This window comes from Gouania willdenowi, chromosome 3 (assembly GCF_900634775.1).
Source record: "Gouania willdenowi chromosome 3, fGouWil2.1, whole genome shotgun sequence".
Taxonomy (NCBI): Eukaryota; Metazoa; Chordata; class Actinopteri; order Blenniiformes; family Gobiesocidae; genus Gouania; species Gouania willdenowi.
In genome coordinates, this window is record NC_041046.1 from 45,100,507 (window position 1) to 45,126,456 (window position 25,950).

At 38.2% G+C, this 25,950-nt stretch overlaps 1 protein-coding gene across 7 annotated transcripts in view; it reads left to right on the forward strand.

The window, feature by feature from the left end:
- The window catches only part of myo9aa (myosin IXAa), a 141,979-nt gene that overhangs the window by 76,171 nt on the left and 39,858 nt on the right, over positions 1-25,950 (forward strand). For 6 of the 7 annotated variants that reach the window (XM_028439094.1, XM_028439095.1, XM_028439099.1 and 3 more), the window contains 6 exons: positions 750-884; positions 7,214-7,335; positions 10,311-10,452; positions 18,886-19,081; positions 24,021-24,167; positions 25,899-25,950. The exon at positions 25,899-25,950 is cut by the window's right edge and continues 24 nt beyond it. In XM_028439094.1, coding sequence (XP_028294895.1) covers positions 750-884; positions 7,214-7,335; positions 10,311-10,452; positions 18,886-19,081; positions 24,021-24,167; positions 25,899-25,950 — 794 coding nt within the window. The remainder of the gene's footprint in view (positions 1-749; positions 885-7,213; positions 7,336-10,310; positions 10,453-18,885; positions 19,082-24,020; positions 24,168-25,898) is intronic. The other variant, XM_028439098.1, reaches the window with a different exon arrangement.

The window sequence follows — 25,950 nt, forward strand, 5'->3', positions numbered from 1 at the left end:
ACATACAGCGTGATTGTCTGATCTGGGGGTCACATGATCAACATTCATGTCAGCATTAGAATAATGACTGTATTTTATGTTGTTTTGTGTGTTTTTGTTGTTTGTATATTTTTCTGTCATTCAGTATATTTTCATTGTTTCTTTCGTCCTTTTGTGTGTTTTTATTGTCATTTGTGTATTTTTCTATCATTTTGTGTGTTTTTTGTTGTTCTTGTCGTCTGCTTGTTTAGAATCAATTTGTGTTTTTGTTTTGTTTTTTGTTCTTTTGGAATGTTTTTGGAATTTTGTATATTCTGTCATTTTTGGTGTTTTTGGAGTCATTTTTGTTGTCCTTTTGTGTTATTTTTCTGTATATTTTTGTTGTTTTGTGTTTTTGAGTTTGTTGTGTGTCTTTCTGGACTAATTTGTGTATTTTGTTGCCATTTCTGTGTGATTGCCTGTAAGTCTGAATGGAGTCATTTCATCAGATTTTCAGGACACCCCATGCACTTTGGTCTAAAAAGAAAATCTGATTTTTTTACCATTTGTTCCTTATTAATTCAATTGGCACACTGTACATTTTAATATCAGATGAATAATTTTTGAGATAAGGACGATCTATAGTGAGGGGGGTGTGTGAGGATTTTTGTGCGTCTTTATTTTTCTACGGTTTGTGGCCCCTGCCTGGGGTCGACCCAGCTCATGCATTCATTGCCGGCAGTGCAACTACATTAATTTCTGACAAATGAGCAAATGTTTTTCTTCCTCAGATCTTGTCCATCGGTGTCCTGGACATCTTTGGCTTTGAGGACTATGAGAACAACAGCTTTGAACAGTTCTGCATCAACTTTGCCAACGAACGCCTCCAACATTACTTCAATCAGCACATCTTCAAACTGGAACAGGTAAAATGACCTGGGTTTGATGGTTTTTAGACTCAGTGTGAGCCTTTAAACTTCAGCTGAAGCTCTCAGCCACTACAACACTGCTTTGTTATAATCTATAGTCTGACAATAGGAGTAAATGTCTATGTGGGTTGCTCATGGGTTCCACTGAACCATCATCACATTATGTTACAGTGTCTGGTCTATAAAGTCAGCAGACTAACTTCAAAGTCTGAGGCTGCGTTCAAATAGTCCCTCCCATCTCTTTTCCTATCCACTTTTCCTTAACCCCGTGGATGATGTCACGGCGTTAAGGAGAGGAGTTAGGAAAAGGCCATCACGTTTGTTTTGACAATCAGACACACTTCCACTTGGTGACATAGTAATAATAATAATAATAATAATAAAAATAATAATGTTAGTGACGTCTGCCGTGGTGAAAAAACTCCACATATCCTAAATTGGACTAAAAGTTCATTTCTAACACTTTCCACTGATATGATGTCATAAATCACAGGTTTGAATGTAGATCAAAGGAAAAGAGGTTACCACGGCTACGAGGAACTAAAGGTAAACTAACGTCACATAGAGAATGGTTGCTCACACTCACTAATATGAATTATGTTGAATAAAACATCATCATGGATAAAAGTGTCTGATATGTCTTACATATAATAAAATATGGGTTTTAGATTATTTAAAGTTGTTCATATTATTGCATTGGTAACTTACATCATCTCTGTTACTTGTCGGTCTTTGTGACAGATCCTTCAAATGTTGTTGCAATGAATTGTGGGTCATCATTATGTGGTTTCCTTTAGTAAAGGATGCATCAGTGTTTCCTAGGCTAAAGGAGGTTATAAAGGAAGCATTGAGCCTCCTTTCCTTAGCTTTTAGAGAATTGGAACGTTCTTTATCATGGCTGCCACTTAAACACTACTGGGGGTTAAAGAAAAGTGGATAGGAAAGGAGATAGGAGGGAATATTAGGGGACAGCCCAGGTCTCTTAGGAGAGCTCTTCTTCTCTGCTTCATTGTCTACTACCAAACCACAGAGTTGGAAATGTTGCCCCCCACAGTCGAAGATTATTTTTCTGCTTTTATTTACTTTCTGTAAATAATTACATCGACATCTTTAACTTTACCAGATTTTTTTAGAGCAACCAAAAGCAGCACAAATTGTTATTTTGACAATGGATGGACTCCAGGATGTACTTGTTTGGTTGTGTATAATATTACATAAGATTAAAATGATCCCAAAGTCCTTCCAATGGGATAATTTTAATCTGGAACAACAGATAAAAATGTTCAAACTTCCTGTTTCCCATTGTTTTAAATGAGATGAAACCAAACAGCTGTATGCTCTATGTGGACGCTTCACGATGCCATTTATTCAACCATTAGAGGAAAATTAATGTTCTCTGACAATGATTCATTGGAACGACTACCAGAAGCTTCATGTTTCCACTGAGGCCAGATTTACGCCCTCATCTACAGTTACAGAACATTTCCATTCATCCATTTACGCATGAGTCACCGTTGGGATCATTTAAGGCCACAAATTGTCCTTTTTATTTCAATACAAGGAGGATAATCCATTTCCTCACTTGGAATTTACACAATACAATCCAGTGATGCATCACGTTTTCTTTCCTTTACCTGGAAGAATGTTGAAGAATGAAGCTCTTCTTCCTCTTGCAGTGAAATCCTGGAGGGTTGCAGTCATGCATGTTTAAAATGTTACTGTACATTGAGTCTGAGGGGGGATGAGGCTGCTCTACTGTACGCTCTATAAACAGGAGACATGTTTGATGATGCAGAAGCTCAGCTAGAGATATTTAGTGTAGAGCAGATATGAAAAGAATGCACAAATAAATCAATAAATACACAAAATGACTCCAATAAACATACAAAGCTACAGAAAAATATACAAATGATAACAAAAAACACAATCAAAAAACACAGAAAATAACAAAAATAAACAAAATGACTCCAATAAACTAACAAATTGCAGAAATGACAACAAAAATGCACAAAATGGCAAAAAAAAAAAAACCAGACAACTATAAACAAAACTAAAGAAACAACAATAGAAACATCAAAATTACATAAAAATATACAAAAATTCACAAAACAAAAATGGACTCAAATGGAGAACAAATCATTAAACTAAATGAATCCAAATATTTAAAAGCTGACCCTTAAAATACACAAAAGTAACACAAAGATTAAAAAAAAATCCCCACAAAACAAAAATGTACCAAATGACAACAAAAACTAAAACAATTACTCCAAAAACGCACAAAATAACATAATACTAAACAAAATTACTCCAAAAACATAAAAGCAGAGCCTAAAAATACACAAAATGAACAGAAAAAAAGAAAACAACAAAAATTGCACAAAGGAAAACAAAATGGGTAAAAAAAACTTCCAAAAGCATCAACAGATGACACAGAAAAATAGAAAACGACTATTAAAAAACAAACTTTTTTTTCTTTCCTGTGTTCATGCTCAGATTGGTCATTATTCTAAATTCTATGTAGCACAGCTCACAGACGTGTGCGTCAACCACACACTAAGGCAGAATTAAGGCAGAATTAAGGCAAAACTAAGGTATAACTAAGGTATAACTAAGGCAGAATTAAGTTATAACTAAGGCAGAATTAATCCAGAATTAAGGCAGAATTAAGGCAAAACTAAGGTATAACTAAGGCAGAATTAAGGCATAACTAAGGTATAACTAAGGCAGAATTAATGCAGAATTAATGCAGAATTAAGGCAGAATTAAGGCAAAACTAAGGTATAACTAAAGTATAACTAAGGCAGAATTAAGTTATAACTAAGGCAGAATTAAGGCAGAATTAAGGCAGAATTAAGGCAAAACTAAGGTATAACTAAGGCAGAATTAATGCAGAATTAAGGCAGAATTAAGGCAAAACTAAGGTATAACTAAGGTATAACTAAGGTATAACTAAGGCAGAATTAAGGCAGAATTAAGGTATAACTAAGGCAGAATTAATCCAGAATTAATGCAGAATTAAGGCAAAACTAAGGTATAACTAAGGTGTAACTAAGGCAGAATTAAGGGAGAATTAAGGCAGAACGTCAGTGTTAATTAAAATAGAAGGTTTTTCTTCAGGAAAAGCTTTATTTCTTTCCATGAACTTTATTTGCCTCGTACAGATTATAAACAATGATAATTAATCTTTGTTTTTGTCAGTTTTCTGACTTTAGGCTAAAAACACAAAATAAAACATGAAAGTGTTTTTTTTTATTAAAATGAGGCTGAATTAAGGTCTTTATTGGTCTAATCTCTTTCCCATAAACACAGGAAGAATAGACTAGTGATGATTAAACCTCTGTGTGTGTGTGTGTGTGTGCGCGTGTGTGTGCGTGCGTGTGTGTGGGAGGCTTTTATTTTGGCTGTGTACCTATGCTGCCTGTGTTACCTTTGCCTTTCACCTTGATATTTTATTTTATTTTTTTATTTTTTTTTTGGGGGGGGATTAGCCCTGTTTAGATGTGTTTAATTTCATGTTTTTATTGTTTGTTACCATGGCAGCAGGAAATCATCAGTTAGAATTTTTTTGTTGATTGTAACCATGACGACAGAATGGAAGCCAACGGAGGACATGAAAGCCAAATAACTTCAAAGTACCTGGATACTTCTAAAATATCACATACAGCTTAAAGCTCTACAAACCACTATTTTTTGATAATTGTCTTGCATTTGTTATCTGCAACATTGATGATGGATCAAAAACCAGCGATGAACATTACTTTTGGTGACTTTGTGGATTCTGAGCCCATATTTAACAAATTCAGAGGGGCGTCATTCCAACAATCAAAGCAAACTCGTAGGAAGAAGGTTAAGATGCAGAAAATGAAGAGAGACCCACCATCATCTCCTGGAGACAAGGGTGATGATGAACAAGTCAACCATCCACCAGTTACCGTACCAGTGAGTCCCTCTGAACCAGACTGTACACTGGTACCTGACCAAGCACCACCAGGGTGTATCACATGTGAAGAGATGACACAAAAGGCATCCTTTACAAGGAACCAGATGGAATTACTAGACAGGGACCTGGACAGCCTCAAACTGGCTCTGGATGTTTCCAAAAAGGAGTTCCATGAGCAGAAAGAACAATGGGAAGAGGAACGAACGATGTTGATGAAGGAGGAAACAGAATCAGATTCCATGGTTCAAATGAAGGAGGAGGAAATCTCCAAGCTCAAGCTTAGCCTGGACCAATGGAAACAAGAGGTACGCCGAGGTGAGTCTAACCAGAGGAAGATGCTGAAGTGGCAGCGGGAAACCACCTTCCTCCTTCAGCGTCAGAATCAGCAGATCTTCAATCTCAAACACTCACTGGATCAGACCAAAAAACAAGTAGAGGAGCAAACCAGAAAGCTTCAGCACCAGGAAACAACAATATCAGAAGCTCAGAAGAACATCATCATCAAAGACAAAGAGCTGAATGTGAAGGATCTCCTCGTGCGTGAGCAGAACATTGAAAACGACGTTTTGAGGGCTGATCTCAGGCAGGCGCAGGAGAAATTAAAAAGTCAAAGTGATCAACACGAGCAACTGTTGGAGGTGAACGCCAACATGTTAGAAATGGTGAAATCAAAGGAGCAGGCCTACTGCAGTCTGGAGGAGCAGGTGAAAGAAAAGGTGACCCTGCTAGAGAACGCCCTGGTCGAAGCACAGAACCAACTGAAAGCCAAAGATGTGGAATTAGAAGAAGAGCGGTCCAGACACGCTAAAAAGAAACCACTACGGAAAAGAATCCTCCAGTGGTTTAAGAGGAAAACCAAACGTTAGAACAATATAAACCCCATGATGATTTAAAACATTCTCTCTCTCCTTTTCTTATTTTAATGCAGGAAAAAACTTTTATAAAGAAAAAAAAAAGACAAAAGAACAAATGAATAAGAAAAATGTTTGTAAAAATAAAAAAAAATAAATAAAAAAATGTAACCCCTTTTTTTTTCCCTTTGTCATCCTTGGCAAGAATCTCAAACTCCACCTATGATCTGTCCCCAAAATGTTTTCTTTAAAATGTACATGCAAATCCTGATAATTAAAACAAAGGCAATGGGGATACAAAGGACTGATCAGGGTTAGGGTCATATTACATTTTTCAATTACAATTATGACTTCAATTATGTTGAATTACAATTCAGTTGTAATGATTACATTGTCCGACAGCCATTTTTTAAAATTACAATTAAAATCACAATTATTTTTCCCCCTGAAAGTCAATTACAATTACATTCTCAGTTACCAAAGTTCAAATTCAATTAATCACAACTACTGTGCCTTTAATAAATAACCTCATAAAACGTAACCTTCCTCTTGTGTTAGCTTTCTGTTAGCATCTCTATGATAACAGGTCAGTTTTGACCCATGTCTTAAATCAGCTGTAAAATACACTAAAAAATATTATTTATTATCCTATTTTGTTTTTGTTTTAGGCGTCTGAGCCTTTTTTGTATCCGTATTCCCCTCGATTTCGCTTCTTTAAAAAAAAAAAATGGTAAAACAATTCTCAAGAGAAGTTAGGAAACTTGATTTTAAACATATTTGAATAATTATGTATGTGAAAGCCATAGAACTGTAATATGGCTCCCCAATTTTGCATTTATTAAATAGTAATTCACAGTTTTTATCAAATTGCCATTACAAAGTCAATTATGTGAACTCAATTACAGTTCAATCATGATTCCAACAGTAACATATTCATAAATTACAATTAGAATTGTCATAATTGTAATTAATGACCAATTACGTGATTACAATTATAATTGACGTCAACCCTGACTGTAATCCACAGTGTAGCTCACCTTCTAATGCTCTTTATTTACTTTGACTTTACTGCTTTCTGGGGTTATCCAAAGGAGAAAATTCGGTAGTGATTAATTAGCCCACATTTGCTGCAGACCCAGATATGGTCTTAATCATTAAGCTTTAGAAATGCAGGTATAGGATGGAGTTTCAGTTGAAAGAGTTTAAATTTTACATGCTGGAGCCTCCAGAATACTGATAAGAGGAAAAACTGCATGAGAGAGAAAGCAGAGAAACATAATGGAACATCCACTCTGTGATAATATTTAAAAAAAAAGCTAAATTGGTTGCTGGATCGCTTTGAAGCATTGATGAAAGGATATCAGATCATCTGATAAGATTTTTTTAAAAGCCATGAAGGTTAATTTTTGAAACTGTGCATGTAATGTGGGTGGAAGTGAAATATCTTTGACCAGCTGTCCCACACACACCCCGACTTTCCCTGGATAAAGCCCCTGTGTGTGTGTGTGTGTGCGTGTGTGCGTGTGTGTGTGTAGGAGGAATATCGCTGTGAGGGAATCAGCTGGAGAAACATCGTCTACATTGACAACACCGGCTGCATCAACCTGATCAGTAAAAAACCCACAGCTCTGTTTTATCTGTTGGATGAAGAATGCAAGTGAGTGTTTACAGTCTATTATTTATCACATATATACTGTATTATATTCTGTGGAGTACAGGACTACATTTTAGTTGAGGGTGTGGCCAATGTGGCGGTGCGCTCTGTGTGTATTTTTCAGTCACATACACACGTGTCCAGTCAGAATATTAGTGACAGCGCCCCCTACAGCTCAATGAATCAACTGTAACACACACTGAACATTCAGAACCAGCCTCACATACAGTGGGAATATGATGATGTCACAGCTTTATTAACAGGACGGCGTCTGATCGTGGAGGGAAATAGCGTGGGAGTGAGTGACAGCATAGATCATACATCTGTTGAATATTTGTTTTTGTTATTCATATATTTATGTTTATATATGAAATAAGATTTCTGACTGTTTAAGTAAAATAAAATATTGGTCATAAATTGAAGTTTGTGGAGCGGTGTTGGATTGTATCCATTTACGATGGGAAGAGCAAATAAACAGTAAAATGTTAGTTATTAAGAGTATAATAATAAACAGCATAAAGTTTATCAGGAGCGATCGCACACAATGAAAGACTGCGAGTCAGACAGCTGACGACACACACACACACACACTCCAAATAAAGTAAAAATCAGCTGGTGTTTGATAAAAAGAATCCATAAAAAACATAAAGTTGCCAAATCAACACGTTACGTTTGTTCAGAAGTGATATCGTGTCCGTATTCTCACTCAGTCTGATCAACGTGATTGATCCAGAGGCTGATGGTGCACAGCGGGGTGGAGGGGGTGTGTATCAGTCTGGTGACCATAAAAAGCTGTAAATGTAATGATACGCAGACGTGGAGCAGTGAGGAGGAGACTTTATGTGGAGATGGAAACTCATCAGAATAAACTGATCAGAATACGTGGAATCCTCCGTTAACAGAAGTACAGCAGCCCTCCTAATCGCATGTTCTGATTGGCCGAGTGGTTTGAAGGTCACCCTCATCAGCCAATACAGCGGTGCGTTCATTAGCCTGGAAAATATGGTAATCAGATGACCTCATCTGCATAAACAGGCCAGTCGTCCTAAAGGTGGCGCTACAGTAAGTCACTAAAGTTTAACATTTATAAATCAACAGATTTGCTACAGATTTGCCACTTTGAAATGTTGCTCCAACGCTATTATAATAAACTATCAAGTCTATGAAAAACTGCAAAACACAGTTTTTGCTCAATAAACACCAAAGTTAAAGTGAATCAAAATGTTTGTAAACAAACTCTTGCTTTAGAAAAATGACATAATGTTGGAGTTATTGTAGATCATGAATGTGGAACTCATTTTAGTTCAAGGGCCAAATACAGATCAGAAAATAGACGTAGAAAACGAGCAAAGTCATCGTTATTATACGTATAAATGATGACAAATGACGACTATTGTGTCATATAAACATGGGAAAAACATGAACCCTGCAAATATTGTAGTTTCTTTGAATCTGTATATCTGGGAGGGGCTTAGATATGCACACATGAATTAGTTACACAATGATGAAAGTTGTCATTTTTACTTTCTCCTGAGGGGCCGAATGTGATGCTCTAAAGGACCAGATTTGGCCCCCGGACCTTGAGTTGGGGCTATGAATAAAAAACAGAGTTTTTTTCTTTCTTTGCACTTTATTAGTAAAGAACTTTATTATTACTGTTCTAACATTTACGTAACTTTTTTTGCCCGTTTTTTTTAATTTTATTTATTCATGTTACATTTTTACGTGATGGGGCCCTGAGAGTTTTTCATTCTAAACAGAGAAAGTTTGTGAACCAGTGCTTTAATCTGTTGGGCTGCGAATGACCCACAAACCATAGTTTGAACACCCCTGCTCTAACATATTTAACAGTTTAAAGAAGGAGCTGATTTGCTTTTATTTGTCCCAAATTCCAACTTTGTTCACATTTATTCATTCATTAAATCTAAAACTAATCTTAAATTGTCTTTGTTCTGTTTTTATAAATGAACCAGACACAGATGTAGACAGAGAACAAATAAAAGAAGTGATTTGATCTTTAAATCTGCTTCTAATTAACACCAAAATTGCTCAATGTTTGTTGTTTTTTTATGATTTTTCAGAGACTTGCTTTTATTTACTCCATACGGTCACCATATGTCGTCCTGTTAATGACGGAAAAGCAGCTTTTTCTAATTCAAGCACGTTTTGAACCCGTAAATGTAGTTTTACTGCAACTTTCTACACACTTGTAATCAAATTACTCTACGCTAACGTGAATCCAGCTGAACTTTGAGCCCAAAAGCTGCAGTGAACGTCTAATTCCTCTTTGGTAGAGACCAACAGTATTTCCGTATTAGATTTCTCGTCTTTTCTTTCAGGACGTGGATTTAAATTCCTCCCTCAGAGTTCCACCTCTTCTCATTCTTAGGTTTCACTTTTTCCTCCTTCTTTCTCTCAGACGCTAAACCAGAAACTTAAACTCCAGCCACTTTAATTTAGCTACAGTAACTCTTTTTAAATATGGATCAGGTAACAGACATACATATAACTGTAAGTTGGTCAGTTAACATATGAAGGGATCAATTCTTCTTTGTGTTGGCCCCGGACAACACGCGGCCCTCGTAAACGCACATAATAACTGCAAAAATAGACAAAACGCCACTAAATTAATCAAAACGAATAAAAAAAACACAAAACGACAACAAAAACACACAAAACATGAGATATACACAAAATGTGAACCGAAATACATAAAATGACAATAATTTAGGTGAAAAATACACAAAACCACTTAAAAACGCACCAAACGACAACAAACCCGCCCCTGTGATTGGATACAACCACATTCTTGTGTTTATTCTTTCTATTTGTGATATTTTCTTTTACTGTAACAAAAGCAATTTCCCCCTGGGATAATAAAAGGAATTCTGATTAATAGTTTACAGTCGCCTGTTTTGGTGTTCTCTCATTGTAATTCACTGGTTGTTTGATCTCGTATGTGTTTCTTCCTCTTCCAGTTTTCCTCAGGCCACCAATCAGACTCTGTTGGATAAATTCAAACGTCAGCATGAAGGAAACGTCTACATCGACTTCCCCGCCGTCATGGAGCCAGCCTTCATTATACAACACTACGCTGGCAAGGTCAAATACGGCGTGAAGGTTGGTGTCCCCCACATTTACCTTTTACACACGGGCGCTGAGGTCCAGACCCCGAAACTTCACATTTCAATCAAACGTACATTAATAGTTGCTGGTGGTGTCGACTGGAGGATTTCAACACTTTGACCTTTTGATTTAAATCTTTCCATCATGAAATGAGTTTGAAACCAGGAGCTGCTGTTATACATTATGTAATAACGATGCTAAATAAATATAAACTAGTTAATTAGAACAAGTCATACAATAGTATGTATATTGTGTTTTTTCTGTGTTCTGTATGTATTTGATTGTTGTCCTTTTAGGTATTTGTCTGTCATTTGATGTGTTTTTGTTTGTTTTTGTTTTCTGCTTGTTTAGTGTTTTTTGTTTTTTGTGCTTTTAATGTTATTTTTGTGTATTTCTTTTTTCTTTTCTTTTCTTTCTTTTTCAGTTATTAGTTGTGATTTTGTATAATTCTGTTGTTTTTCTGCGTATTATTCTGTCATTTTGTGCGTTTACTGCCGGTCGTCCATGTGTGATTTATTAAAATTATAAATGATTAAACTCTGTTACGGCAGAATTTACGGTTGACCTCATTTAGTGACATGATTCATTGCTCTGGTTGAATGATGGAATCCAGGAGAAGCATTGATGATTTTATATAAAAAAATGTTTATTCTAAACTAAGAAAAAAGGTACAAAATGGAACAAAGTGAAACAAAATTAGCGTCCGTCCAGGTGGACGTCCGAAGGAAGTGCCGCGCCCCGCCCCAACAGTTTCAAAGCTTAAGCTTTTTATACAGATAAGAATAGGTCCCAACAGTGAGAGACAAAAGGGAGGGAGTCAGATGCCCATAGTGGCAATGTTGGAGGATGATGAAGATGTTATGAGAAGGTTTGGCTCCAGTCTTTATCTGTCTTGATAAGTGTGTACGTCAGTGTATGTCTGCATGCGAGCAGAGATTCTGGCCTTGGCAGAGACTGTGCTGCACTGAGAATAATACGATCTGTACTGTTTAATCATGATTCAGCTGTTCAAAAGTGTAAAGATTAATGGAGTCGTCATGTATTAAAACATGACAAATTGTACACATGAACATACATTTGAGGATATGATGATGAATATAAAATTTGCCATAACATTCCCCACTTTTGGTCGCCTCAACGACCAAATCAAGAAACAAAATTATTATATTCCACCTTTGCTGTCTGTCAGGGTTAACCATTAGCATCGTTATTGTCATACATTGGATATATTCTTCTTTTGTGAGGCACAGATATATCAAGAAAAATGTGGAAATAAACTTCTTCATCATTATTATCAATGGCATGAATCATCAAAAATCATCCTTTATTACATCTAGATAAGCAAAAATCATCATTTGCATCAAGGACATCACTCGTCTTCATCGGCTGAGTTCAGTGGTAACTGGGGTAACCAATAGCATCATGAGTGAAGAACCTTGAGTATTTTCCTCAATCGTAGCAGAAGGGTTTATGACTGTATTCCTGCAGCTAGGTGTGAGGTTGTCCTCCCTCAACCTAGCTATGAGCATTTGGTGTGGCTTATAAACAAAGCTAGGCCCTTGTTTTAGAGCGTTTTCTTGTGTGTGTGTCAGTGGCCTTGTCGGTTCCCCCTTCATTGTTCGGTCAGCCTCCGTCTCAGCATCAGCTGGTGTCGGCAATCATCTTGGATCCATGTTGCCTGCTCCGCGACCTTCACTGCCGTGTGGGTCGTTCGTTTCCGGTCGGCGTTGTAGATGATTGGTTGTTGTCTGAGGAAGGGTAGTCTCCACACACCTGGCAACCTCTCTTGGGATCGGAAGGTACCTGAACAGAAGAGGGGAAAAAACACCAAAACAAAACTCTTGGGATTGGCTGGTACCTGAACACAGGCGCGATCCCACTACTGAGGCTTTAGCTGGTACCTGGTACCTGGTAGGCTTTAGCTGGTACCTGGACAGAAAAAAAAGGGGTGGGGGGGAAAAACACTCACCCAAAATAAAATAAAATAAAATAAAATAAAATAAAATAAAATAAAATAGAATAGAATAGAATAGAATAGAATAGAATAGAATAGAATAGAATAGAATAGAATAGAATAGAATAGAATAGAATAGAATAGAATAGAATAAAATAGAATAAAATAAAAGTTTAGGGGTGTTAGGTTTAGTTAACTTAACTAAATGAATAGTTAGTATGGCAGGAAGGCAGAGACAGGTCAGAGGTCAGGATCTGAGAGCTTTTCAGATCCTAAAAGGTGCTGCTGCACAATCACACAATGGTTAGGTGTGGGTTAGTGAGCTTTTAGCCATGCTAGCTCTGTAGCCCATTCGCACGCGAGTGGGAAAATATGAGGCTGAAAGAAAAGCAGGAAGTATTAATTCGATTTTCTTTTCCTGGAGTAAGAAGAAGCACAGCTGGAGTTGCAGTGATTATCTGTGGTACGTCTACTTACCTGGTGAGAAGCAACAATTTGAGAACCACTGTTTACAAGGACATGCAAGTCGGACGGAGAAGGACATGCAAGTCAGACGGAGAAGTGTGGAGTGTGATTACATGTCTTCTCAAGATGAATACATACAATTGGGAGACATGGAGATGTGAGAAAGCTAAATGAGTTTAACCAAATAAATAAATAATGTTATTTATTTATTTAAATTGTTTGTTTCATTTTTCGTTGCTATCTCTTATTTGTGAAGGAGAAATCTTATTCTATCCTTTATTTATTCTGAATAATGTTAACACTCCACACCTATTCACATAGCCTAATTCTTTTATAGAGCTGAATTTGTCAGTTCATTTATTTCATTCATTTCCCTCATAATTATTATTTGAGATGTAATTTACTTAATTTTGAAGGTCAATTGGTGGCAAAAGTGTCTCCTATTCTGTGTCTGAACCAGAGTTTAGCAAGATTATTGGCCCTTTAAGGTTAGACAGAATTAAAGTTAAGTTGAGTCGAACAATCATATTGTCTTTTGCTCTCTGTATTTATCCCATTCGTAGGGGTGACGAGCCCCAGCACGGTTTGGAGAGCTTCCTTAAATGCTTGGAAGTTACTCAACTTTAAACTTATTTCAATCAATTATCAAGAATTTCAGGAGGACCCTTTTTTAAATCTCAGGCGACCCAGATTGGGCCACCAACCCAATGTTGAGAACACTTAATTTTTCCCTTAAAAGTGTCTAAACCCAGTGAAGGTGTTTTATGGTCTTGCATGCTAAGTGCTGTTGGAACAAGAAGAAAATGGTTGGAGGGTTTGAGGTATATTTTCCTATGATAAAATATAAATCAAGAATCAGAGGGACGTTGGCCCCTCCCTTCCCTTTTTTTACATAAGAATACATTTGGATTCTTAAAACCATATGATAAATATCATTGGAAAATCACTTATCTGATCATTTTGGATGTGTCTCCGTTTTCCTCTCTCTTGTGTCCGCCTGCCTTTGTGCCCTCCAACCTCCTTGACCTCCTCCTCCTCAGCCATAAAGGTCAAAGCCTGGGTCAACTGTACGCTCCTTTTGGAAATTTGAAGATCTGTCCCCACTTTTGCAGTTGGATTGGAAGTCTCTGTAGTCTCTGGAATAGATATTATGTTAGAACATCCACAATATGTCATATTGTCACGTGTCTATTTCAATCTATTTCCCCTTTGCTTCCCAGTTACAGTTATGGACAATACTTCCCTTTAATTCTCATCCTTCATCATAAGAAGCAGTGACCAGGCATGGCGGCGAAGAGGAAGGATCGGAGTCGAGAAGGCGGTGGCATTCTGTTAGGAAACACTCAGAAACAGAAAGAGAGGAAACCATTAAGACTTAACTGGATAATTTAAAATATCTCTTTTCTTTAGTTGGATCTGATTCGTCTCCTTACAGCGACCTGTATTTTGGAAAAAGCTACATAATAACAACAACTAAGACGAAGACGTAGACAAGTGCACACCACAACGAGTATACACATATAACAACAAAAAACATGGACACTGAACATGAACAGTAAGGTCAGTCAAGGTCAAAGCCAGTCATTCCACTGAAAGTGGTATCATATATAAAAACGTCGTTTGGTGTTTTTAAACACCCAGAAAAAAACCTTTAAAACCTGGTAACTTTTTAGAAGGCCCAAGGCCTAAAACCTTAATTTTTAACAAGCAGCAGTGTTTTCTGAACACCCCACTACATAATTGGCAAAAACAGGGAGAAGATCAAGTGCATCAGAACCCAGGAGGAAAAGAAGGTGAAACAGAGGAACATGTGTAGTCAAACAGCCATTCATCGGTCAATCACTCAATGACACGTCCACGGCACATTCGCACTCACAACGCGGTTCTCTCAGGCATACGTAACGTGTCATCATTCAGTCATTCATACACCGCACACGTTCATGCCTCAATTTTCACGTCCATGCATTCACAAGGTTTTGCTGCATAGTGTCTAAGTAGAATATAGGTCTCATCTAACCCACCAGCGGCGATAGCCAGTCCACCTCGTCTCTCGGGGTCAATGAGCTCTTATTGCCCCCCCATGCTTGGCAACCTTTTAGTGTTAATTAATTGCTTTTTACTGGTATTGTCTGATTACTAAGAGGTACGCTCCTTTTTACTTCCGCCTTGGCGGAGTCTACACTTAGAGTATTGTCCCTTGCAGTACTGACAGTCTACTAGCTGCTGATCAGGCAGAAATCGCACGGCCATGCACAATAACCAAACTCAACCCCGGTACCCAACCTGGGGGAAACTCAACCGCTGTCCATCTCCAGAAATGTAAAAAAGAATCTCTGAATCAGCAGGAAACTCAACCACCGCTCTTGAAAAATAAGAGTTTGGGAATAACTCAACCACCATAAACTCCAGAAGTCTAAGAAAAAACCTCTGAATCGGCAGGAAACTCAACCGCCACTCTTGAAGAATAAGAGTTTGGGAATAACTCAACCTCGGTCTGCAACCTGAGGGAAACTCAACTGTCAGAACTTTCTGGGCACCTCTAATATCACTCAACATTGAACGGAGCACGCAACCTCTAATAACCCTCACTCTAAGGGAACGTAGAAATTTGTTCAGAACGGTATTCGGTTACCAAGCATGTATCAAATCAGGTGGACTGCTATCCCCCGAAGAGTGCTTTCCCTAGCAAGGTTTATCCTTTTTCTGCACATTAAACCAGGACTTCTTGTTTGAAAAGTAATTGCCTATGTACTCATAGCAACTAATGGGACATTTTTTCTCAGGAAAAATTTGGTACCCCCCCCATGCTGTCGAGTGGCTTTGGGCCGGCCAGACAGTCCGACGCGGTTAAGGGGGAGGCGCGCGAAATGAAAACAATGAATGTTGAACTAGGCTGTCTGTCGCAAGCAGCTTCAAAAAGGGTAAGGTACAGATTGTTTACGAGGGTATCGGTCAAAAAAAATGTCAAAATTTAAACTTGTTGAGGCTGCAGTCCTCAATCTCTGTCTCAATTTTCCTGAAATTGAGTAAAAACAAAAGAGAAAAAGAAGAATCGTTCAGAAATAACAAAGGAGAAAAACGTGTGAGCTCAAAAAAATCATGGCCAATAAAAATTAAAACTTCAGCTCCAAAAGCTGAGGCAACAGAGGGCTCTGTCTTCAGCGGATGTAACCATATCTTGCATTGTGGGGGGCCTCCCCTCAATCAAGAAAATAAATGAAAGAAAAGCAAACAAAAACAACCTTATCAGTAACACTATTTTCTTCCCCTTTGTTTGTTGTTTTCTCATAAAGGCCAAAGCAGTGTAAATAAATGAGCAACATAATGAATAAAAGCAAAGATAAATGATGGGCACACTTGATCTCATGTGGCAAACAGAAGGGTTCTGTGTGAAGTTCTGTGTTTCTCATAGTTATGAATGTGGGTGTGTGACTGTATGTCTGGTCTGTCTGCGTGTGAGAGAATAAATGAAAACAAAATAATCTAGTGCACAGTCAGAAGATAGAGGGGTTAGTATTGTGCGAAGGAGAAGCTTGTTGGCTATTTGCTAGTTGTCCCCCTCCATGCCAAAGTTCAAGGCTAAAGTGATTTAGCTCTGTGCGTGCGCGTGCCTGTGCGTGTGCGTGCGCACTACCACCAAAGGCTGTGGTGGACTTCTTGTGGCTTGGTATCCTTGTGGCTTTTGAAACAGTGTCTTTTTGGTGAAGATTTCCAGCAGACGTGTGACCAGTCTGCAGTTGCTGCCCATCATTCAGGCAGTAGTCGTGGCGTTTAACTCGCAACTCATTGGTGGGGGGAGTGTCCACTCCGACGCCCACAGGTTCTCAGTCTTTGATGATGGGGCAGGATGTGTTAATCCAGCATTGGCATGCGGCCCATTCATAGACGATGAAGAGTTGACTTGGGACTGAGCGAGTTATTTCAGCATTGCTTTGCTGAATGGGAGTTGAGTCCTTGAGTCCTGAAAGGTCACACACCTTTGATTGTCCATTTCCTTCTGATGCTTGGTCCTTTGAATGATGTTGACATTCCATTAGCGTAAGAGTTGAAGGTGATTTCATTCTTTCATTGAAGATGTCGTTTCTTCAGGGGGCAACCACAAAGCCAACAGAAACTGACAATTAAATAATAAAAAAAAATGATAATGATGGTAACAGTAATATTAAAATAAAATAAAATGAAATACTGTATTCATCTGTGTGTGTTTGAGTGTGTGTTTGAGTGTGTGTTGCCCATCAAACATGAAATCAAAATAAAATTTAAAATTAAAATAAAAATAGTGTCTGTGTGTAATGGCACTATTCTGTCACAAGTGTGTAGTGCACTAAACTGGCCAGTGAGGGGCGCCACCTCTCTCTTGGGATGGGTGTGGCTGTGCGTGTGCGTGCGCCCGTGCGCGTGCCTGTGCGTGCGCTGTTTGTGTGTGTGCTCTCTCTCTCTCCCTTTCTCTCTCTCTGTGTGTGTGTGTGTGTGTGTGTGTGTGTGTGTGTGTGTGTGTGTGTGTGTGTGTGTGTGAGAGAGACTCTCTCTTCGAGAGAAAAACAAAACAAAACAAAAAAATCAAGGCGCACAGAAGCCGAAAGCTGACACTTGTCCAAATGAAAGCATTAAAGCTAAGAAAAAGGGAGAAATCTGATTCCACGTTTAAACAAAATAAAAACAAAGATAAAAAAAAAAGTAAAACTCGCCTGAAAGCATGATCTGAGTTCACATCATATCAAGATTGTATATGCGTATGCATATATTATTTGTTTATTGGGTTGTTCATCTGTTTGATTCACAGAAACACAATTTAGGTTAGATTTGGGGTTTTAATCTATTTTGCTTTCGGTACAGAGGTGAACTCAGATCATGGCACCGCTGGGATGTTTTGGAAACTTTGGTTGCCCGTCTATCTATGGTCAGGACCTCACAGGCTGTGGGTGTCCGAACAAAACCAAAGTAAATAATGACCAGCCGTATTTTATGCCTAAACAAAATATCCGAGCCCGAAGAAAACCAGAGAGAACCTACAGCATTAAAAAGCATAGAACCTCAACCATTTGAGCCCTTCTCATGGCAGTTCACTGCGTCAAAACACAGAACAGCTGAGGATCAAAATCAAAGCTCAAAGCTGAAAATCAATACAATGCTTGACTGGTTCCAAAAAAAAATCAACACAGAGCGAATATATATGTAAATGAAAATTTACATATATATATATATATTTATAAAGGCAGCTTTACCTTAGTCCGAATTGGTGTTTGCGTTTCAACCGATGGTTCGTGCTCCAGTCTCTGTCCGAGGGCGGACCACCGCGGGCCAGCCCCGGGGCTTCAAATGTGTCGACCCAGTGCTGGTCCACGATCGACGCCCCACAGAGCAGAAGATGGATTCAGTTCGTCGACGCCAATTGTTACGGCAGAATTTACGGTTGACCTCATTTGAGACATGATTCATTGCTCTGGTTGAATGATGGAATCCAGGAGAAGCATTGATGATTTTATATAAAAAAATGTTTATTCTAAACTAAGAAAAAAGGTACAAAATGGAACAAAGTGAAACAAAATTAGCGTCCGTCCAGGCGGACGTCCGAAGGAAGTGCCGCGCCCCGCCCCAACAGTTTCAAAGCTTAAGCTTTTTATACAGATAAGAAAAGGTCCCAACAGTGAGAGACAAAAGGGAGGGAGTCAGATGCCCATAGTGGCAATGTTGGAGGATGATGAAGATGTTATGAGAAGGTTTGGCTCCAGTCTTTATCTGTCTTGATAGGTGTGTACGTCAGTGTATGTCCTTGGCAGAGACTGTGCTGCACTGAGAATAATACGATCTGTACTGTTTAATCATGATTCAGCTGTTCAAAAGTGTAAAGATTAATGGAGTCGTCATGTATTAAAACATGACAAATTGTACACATGAACATACATTTGAGGATATGATGATGAATATAAAATTTGCCATAACAACTCTAATACGTTGTGTGTTATTTCCTAATGTAATCACTGATGATTCCTGTTGTGTTGATGCAGGATTTCAGGGAGAAAAACACAGACCACATGCGTCCGGACATCGTGGCTTTGCTGAAAAGCAGTAAGAACGGCTTCATATGTGGTTTGATCGGCATCGACCCGTCGGCCACATTCCGCTGGGCGGTTCTACGAGCGTACTTCAGGGCCCTGGTGGCCTTCAGAGAGGCCGGGAAGAGGTACACGCAGAGGAAGACCGGTGAGTGGGAACCACGACAGGAGACGGATGATTTAATGATTAGCAGCAAGAGTATCATGGACAAATCCTCTTTAGCATTTTACTGTATGAGGCTGTAATGTCCATCAATATTAATAACAAGATACCAAATAATATTAAAGCTGTTGGAGACGATCTTATTTTTTATCAGATAAAGACACGGGGTACATCATTTGCTCAAAAAGATAGATTTCATCTCATCTTCACTGTAAACACTGTCTTGACATTGCTGGAAAAGTTTGGTGCATTGCATTGTGGGATGTGGAGTCCCGTATGCTAATGTATGAAAGTGTTTTTAGTATTTAGTATTTTTTGTGTTTTCCTCCAAAAACTCTGCCAAAGTGATTTCCCAGGGGGTCAAAACAAATGCTGGAGGTTTATTTTGGGGTTCACACAGAAAGATCAGAGATTCTCAGATGATATCACAGAAAATACTGCAAACAAACGAGAAGAAACAATGGGAATGAAGTGAAAACACATCTATGCATCCGTCTACAGGACTCCACGTCCCATGATGCAATGCACCAAAATTTTCCACCAGATCAAAACCCAACTTTTGAGCTGTAATTTCATCCTTTCACATTTTTGTTTTTCCAGCAAATGATCTTTGATTTATTGATCTATGACTTTATCTGATAAATAAACTATCGTCTCCAGCACCTTTAATAAAGGCCCCAATTGGCCCCCTTCTGACTCCGCCCCTGGCTATTATATTAAATTATTCACAGTTTATATTGTCTTGTATGCATGTGTTTCTTAGATCAGGGGTGCCCAACCTACTTCTACCACAGATTGCTCTTCATGATTTACTGTGTTGGGGGTTTATGATATGTAATATTTAACACATTACAATTATTAAATAGTCATACAATATTTCTATAATATTGAAATACAGTAAAATGTATTTTAAAAAGTAAATACAATCAATAAAAATCTTTTGAAGATAAAGTTTGCAGTAAAAATGTAGCATTTCCATTTCATGATGGCAGAACCAAAGCTGTGTAAAAGTGTGATGTCAGCAGTTTGTTTATCTCACTTCATAAAGACCAGATTAAAGAATCAGATCTTTGATCTGAATCAGAACACACTAATGACTTGTCTGCTTTAACACAAATCCTGTGAGTTCTCAGAGAAATAAAATCAGGAAACGTCACAAAAAGCCAAATAAACAAAGGAAAACACTTTGGTTTTATGTTGGTATATTGATTAGAAAACACTTATCATGCATTAAAATATTCTCTCCTATCTCCTTTCCTATCCACTTTTCCTTAACCCTGTGGATGACATCACGGGGTAAGGGAAAGGTGTTAGGAGAGGAGTTAGGAAAAGGTGAGCATGTTTGTTTTAACAATCAGACACACTTCCACGAGGTGACATAATAATAATAATAATAATAATAATAATAATAATAATAATGTTAGTGATGTCTGCCGTGGTGAAAAAATTACACATTTCCTAAAATAGACTAAAAGCAAACTTTCCACTGATATCTCATAAATCACAGGTTTGAATGTAAATCAAAGGAAAAGAGGTTACCATGGCTACGAGACACTAGTTGGTTGATCACACTCACCTTCCACTCACTAATATGAATTATGTTGAATAAAACATCATGTGGATAAATATGTCTCTGATCCATTTTTATATCAGTTATAAACTGATAATATGTCTTACATATAATAAAATATGGGTTATAGATTATTTAAAGTTATTATATTATTGTTGCATTGGTAACTTACATCATCTCTGTTACTTGTCGGTCATGGTGAGTTTCTGTAAGCGCTCAGGTGTGTGTGTCCCTTCAAATGTTGTCTCCGCAATGAATTGTGGGTCATCATTACCTGGTTTCCTTTAGTAAAGGATGTATCAGTGTTTCCTAGGCTAAAGGAGGTTATAAAGGAAGCATTGAGCCTCATTACCTTAGCTTAAGGAGAACTCTAAGTGGTGGCCATGATTAAAATAAAACATTAAACACTTCCAGGGTTAAGGAAAAGTGGATAGGAAAGGAGATAGGAATGAATATTTGGACGCAGCCAAAGGTTCTTCTTCCACTGATTATTAGAGGTTGTAAATAAACAGATTGGTGCACTAGCGCCCTCTCACATTAAGATCAGAAGTTGAATTGTTAGACATGTGATTCACGAGCGCCATGTGTTGGGCACCCCTGCTTTATTACTGTCTTAATATTAGTCAGTCTTTACTCTATCTACAGTATGTCCTCATGCTCTCTCTTCCTTTAGACGTTTGTTTATTTGAGCTGTAACTAAACTCTGTAGATGTTTCCACTGATCTCCATCTTTCCTCTGTGTAGATGTTTTCACAATGAAAGTGTTTTTCATGTCTATTGATCCTGTTTAGACCATTTTGACCTGAGAAAATCTTCTACACGTCTTCTGAGGTTTTTCTGCCAAATTACAGCAAGGTTACAATAGTTAAAATATCGACTAATGGTATATGGATCATTCCATGTCATCTTAACAAATGGTCCACACACTTAAGTCTCAAAAAATTATTCTGTGATTATTTAATATTCCCAATGTTTTCCATGTTCATCTTCCAATATATCAGTAACTCCATCACATATAAAGGTAATATAGAATATAGAAATAGATCTGCTATACATCCTATCTGGTGGACATGTCAGCTCCTCTAAATAGTCACAAAGTCAGTGTGTGTTTGGGTCTGGAACATGTTTGGGTCTTCAGTAAACTACTTAGTGTTTCTTAATACCAGGGTTTAATACAGTTTTCTCAGAGTTTAGTAGGAGACAGTTCTCACTCAGACACTGCTTTACGTGGGACATGTAGTCCATTAAAGAGGTACCTTTGTGGTCTACGGAGATGGTAAAAGAGCAGTACAGTTGTAAGTCATCCGTGAACATATGATAAGACACATCACTGAACCTCTGAATTATCTACCTCTGAAGGTACAATAAAAACAATAGTGACCCTAGGACTGAGCCCTGTGGAACACCCCAGGAGAGTTCAGCTGACCTCGACATGTCACATGTGATATGACTGACACACTGAAGCTCTAGTACAGGACCTGACATTCCCACCAGATCCCCCAGCCGATTACCCATGATGCAGTGGTGAACTGTGTCAAAGGTGGAGGACAGGTCTAACAGAACCAGTACGGTACACGGTGCTGTGTCAGTGGAATGGTGCTTCTGAAACCCTGACTGAAATCTGTCATAGATGTTGTGTTGCTCTATATTCTGAGAGAGTGGGTGGAGCTATATTAACTCACTCAGTGCCATTGACGAGACACTCGTCATTTGCGTTTTTTCACGGGGATTACTAGAAAGCACCCTGGCGGAGGTTCCTCATCAATATCTAAGCTGTGGGGTGTTGTAGTGACCAACTGTGTCCTGAAGATGGCAGCAGTGCACCTTTAGATGAGAGATTAGCCACTGATGCTACCCAGCAAAGGAGGAAGAAGCAGGAACGAGTGAGATTATTGCGCTACAGAGTGATATTGTGACGTATCCAGCAGCTCACAGCACCACATACTAACACAGAACATGTGTGGACCTGAGTGGATTATTGATAATGTTGTGATCGTGAGATAAAACCATCAGCTAAGGGCCGAACGGGTCATCCCTGCATGTCGGGGGGAGGAGGGTGGTGTGGAGGGGGGTACAAAATATCCCCAGCCTGTGAGCCAGATAACAAAATAATAGGTGACATGTAGAAGGTAGCAGATCACCTTTGGATGAGAGATCATACATGCTCTGCAGAGCTCAGAGGGAGAGAGGAAAGGTGTTTATGAGACAGAAAATGGCGCTACGTAAAAAGTTGACGTTTCCAGCAGCGGATACTCGACCAGAGCATGTGTGGAACTCATGGATAATGTCGCGATGGTGAGATAAAACCATAAAAAAACGGGGGAACGCGGTGACACTCTGTATGTCGGGGAGGAAGAGGAAGTTACGTGTGTGCAGACTGACGGGAGAGAAAGTTGGAGGAACGCCAAAATACAGTAAGAAATCAATTCAACTCTGACCCAGATAGAAAAATAATAATAATTTTATCATGAAAAGCCCGGTCTGTGTTTTTTTTGTTTTTGTTTTATATAAGGAAACAATGTTCAGATGTTAGAGTTGTCACTAAAGCAAAAAAAATAGCTTTAAAGTCACTGACAGGGTTTTTTTACATTAAGGCTTTTTTCTCAGCTTTTTGCTCTGAAACTGAAGATTTGTGTAAAACTTGCTCTATTCAACGGCTGATTACAAAAGAAGGAAATGAGCCAGAAACATTTTTTTTATGAAAGTAGAGGATTTAATCTTTCAGAATCTGGTGTCAGATTTCAGATAGTCATAGTAGAAAATATTCTGTGTCTTTAAAATCAGTCAAAATGCTCAAAAACGGCTGGTACTGAATGAGTTAATGTAGCACATTTACTTTTCCTATGTGATGTGAGTTCCTGAGATATTGGAAGATGAAAATGGAACAACAATAACACCCCCCCCCCCCCCCCCCCCCCCCCCACACACACACACACACACACACACTTAATTTGCCATATCTAAAAAGTATTTATCTGATCAAACTACAAATTTACAGTGTGAATATTGAATAATAATGGAACAATTGGGATAAATTTCTACATTTTTTAGACTACAGTGTGTGGGATGTCCTGAACATGGAATGACTCATTATGGAACAATTTTAAAAACATGTAATAGATGAAATCTTGTTGAAGACCTGGTACAGGAAGTGCTGTAGGAGACACTTTAGAGACAAACTTTTAACGTCTGCTTTGAATGTCAATCATCTTCATCATCTTCTTCTTCTCCTGAAGGTTTGACTCCAGCTCAACGACTGCATCACTTCATCTTCTCCACTGTCTAATCCCTCATTTCTCTCCTTCCCTCTTCTTTTCCATTCGTCATGTTTTTGTTTTGTTTTGCTGTTTTAAGGGCATGATGATGATGATGATGATGATGATGATGATGACGCTGCTCCCTGTGCAGTTGTGAAAAGTGTGGATAGCTTTAGCTTTCTGCAGCACCCTGTGCATCAGAGAAGCTTAGAGATCCTGCAGAGATGCAAAGAGGAGAAGCACAGTAAGGCTGGCCAGCACCCACAGACTCCTCCCACTCCCACAGACTCCTCCTACTACCACAAACAGCTGGAGGGGAGGAGACTGACCAACAATTGACCAATCAAAATACAAACAAGGTGACCATACGTCCAGATTTACCCAGACAGCATCACATCTTGTCTGAAGTTTACCTCCGTACTGAGATTATAACCATAACATAAAGCAATAAAAAAATAAAACACGTCCGCTCACTTTAAAAACAAAAATAAATTATTATTTTTTAGCAAAAATTCATTTTCCGGTAGTGCGCATGTGCATATATGTGCATATACTGTTGTGTAAGTAACAACATATATAATATATCCTGTTTTATTTCATGTGTGTATGTAATGTACAATGAACTCTGAATAATCAATCAATCAATATATAATCTCAGTACGATGTGACTCAGTACATGACATCGGTCAGATTTTATAAATAGATGAAAATGTCCAGGTTTCCCAGGGATCCTGAACACATCTTGATAGAACACGTTAATATCCACTAATATAGTGTCATGTTTTTTTATGGTCACCCTATGTTAGCTGGTCTCCTCTTCCTCCTCCTCCTCCTCTTCCTCTCTTTTATCCTCCTGTGCTTTTCTCGTGTGTCTAATCTTGCACGTTCTCGTTGATGATGATGATGATGGTGCAAAGCTTGCATGGAGATGCATGAGTGTCTTTGGTCACTTTCACTAGACTTTGCTTTGCTTCACGTCCACAGTGAGTCCAGATGTTTGTTCATGAGCACTATTCCTCGTTCAGATTGAGCAGTGTTTGGGTGTCACACTAATGCACATCAGTGGGTGATGGTGGGTGTCTGGTTCAAACTCCACCAAGTTATCACTAACTCGCTCACAAGCAGCTTTAGATGTGGTGCAGGGTCATAATGTGTGTGCGTGTGTGTGTGTGTGTGTGTGCGTGACCCTGTCTTTCCAGATGAAAGTAAAAATGTTTTTTAGTTTTTAATATTACATTGTTAAATCTCACACATTTAATAAAGGCTAACAGATAATTAATGACATAATAACTTACTTTTTTAATATCACTTTGATTGACTGTTGATGGTAATAGCCAAAATACTAGAAACTTTTAAATATTCTATCAATAATTTAATGCCAAAATAATGTTCATTATTATTATTATTATTGTTATTATTTTAACAGAAAACGTTTATTACTAAGTAGAGTTTTCAAAATACAAGGAATTTGTTTTGGTTTTTGATGCAAAAACAGCAACATATGGAAGTGTTTTGCTTTCACTTAAATAAAAAGTCAGTTTTTTCTGAATTGTTTATTTTTTTGATTTGTTTTCAGCCAATTTTTTTCTAATGATTTTCATTTTTTTGTTTTTTAGAGTAATCTTTAATGTTTTTCTTGTAAAACAGAAGAAAAATAAATAGATAATAATAATAATAATAATAATAATAATAGGCTCAGTGCAGTAACACTGTAGTGTCCCCTGGTGTTACATGTGCTTTTTCTGCTTGGGTTGGCGTGTGATCCGCTGTGTGTGTGTGTGTGTGTGTGTGTGTGTGTGTGTGTGTGTGTGTGTGTGTGTGTGTGTGTGTGTGTGTGTGTGTGTGTGTGTGTGTGTGTGTGTGTGTGTGTGTGTGTGTGTGTGTGTGTGTGTGTGTGTGTGTGTGTGTGTGTGTGTGTGTGCGCGCACATGTTTGTTGTGTTCCACACGTTTCCAACATGTGTGTCCATGATCAGCTGTGAACAGGAGGAGTCCACGAACACCTCTGTCAGACCTCCAGGGAAGCAA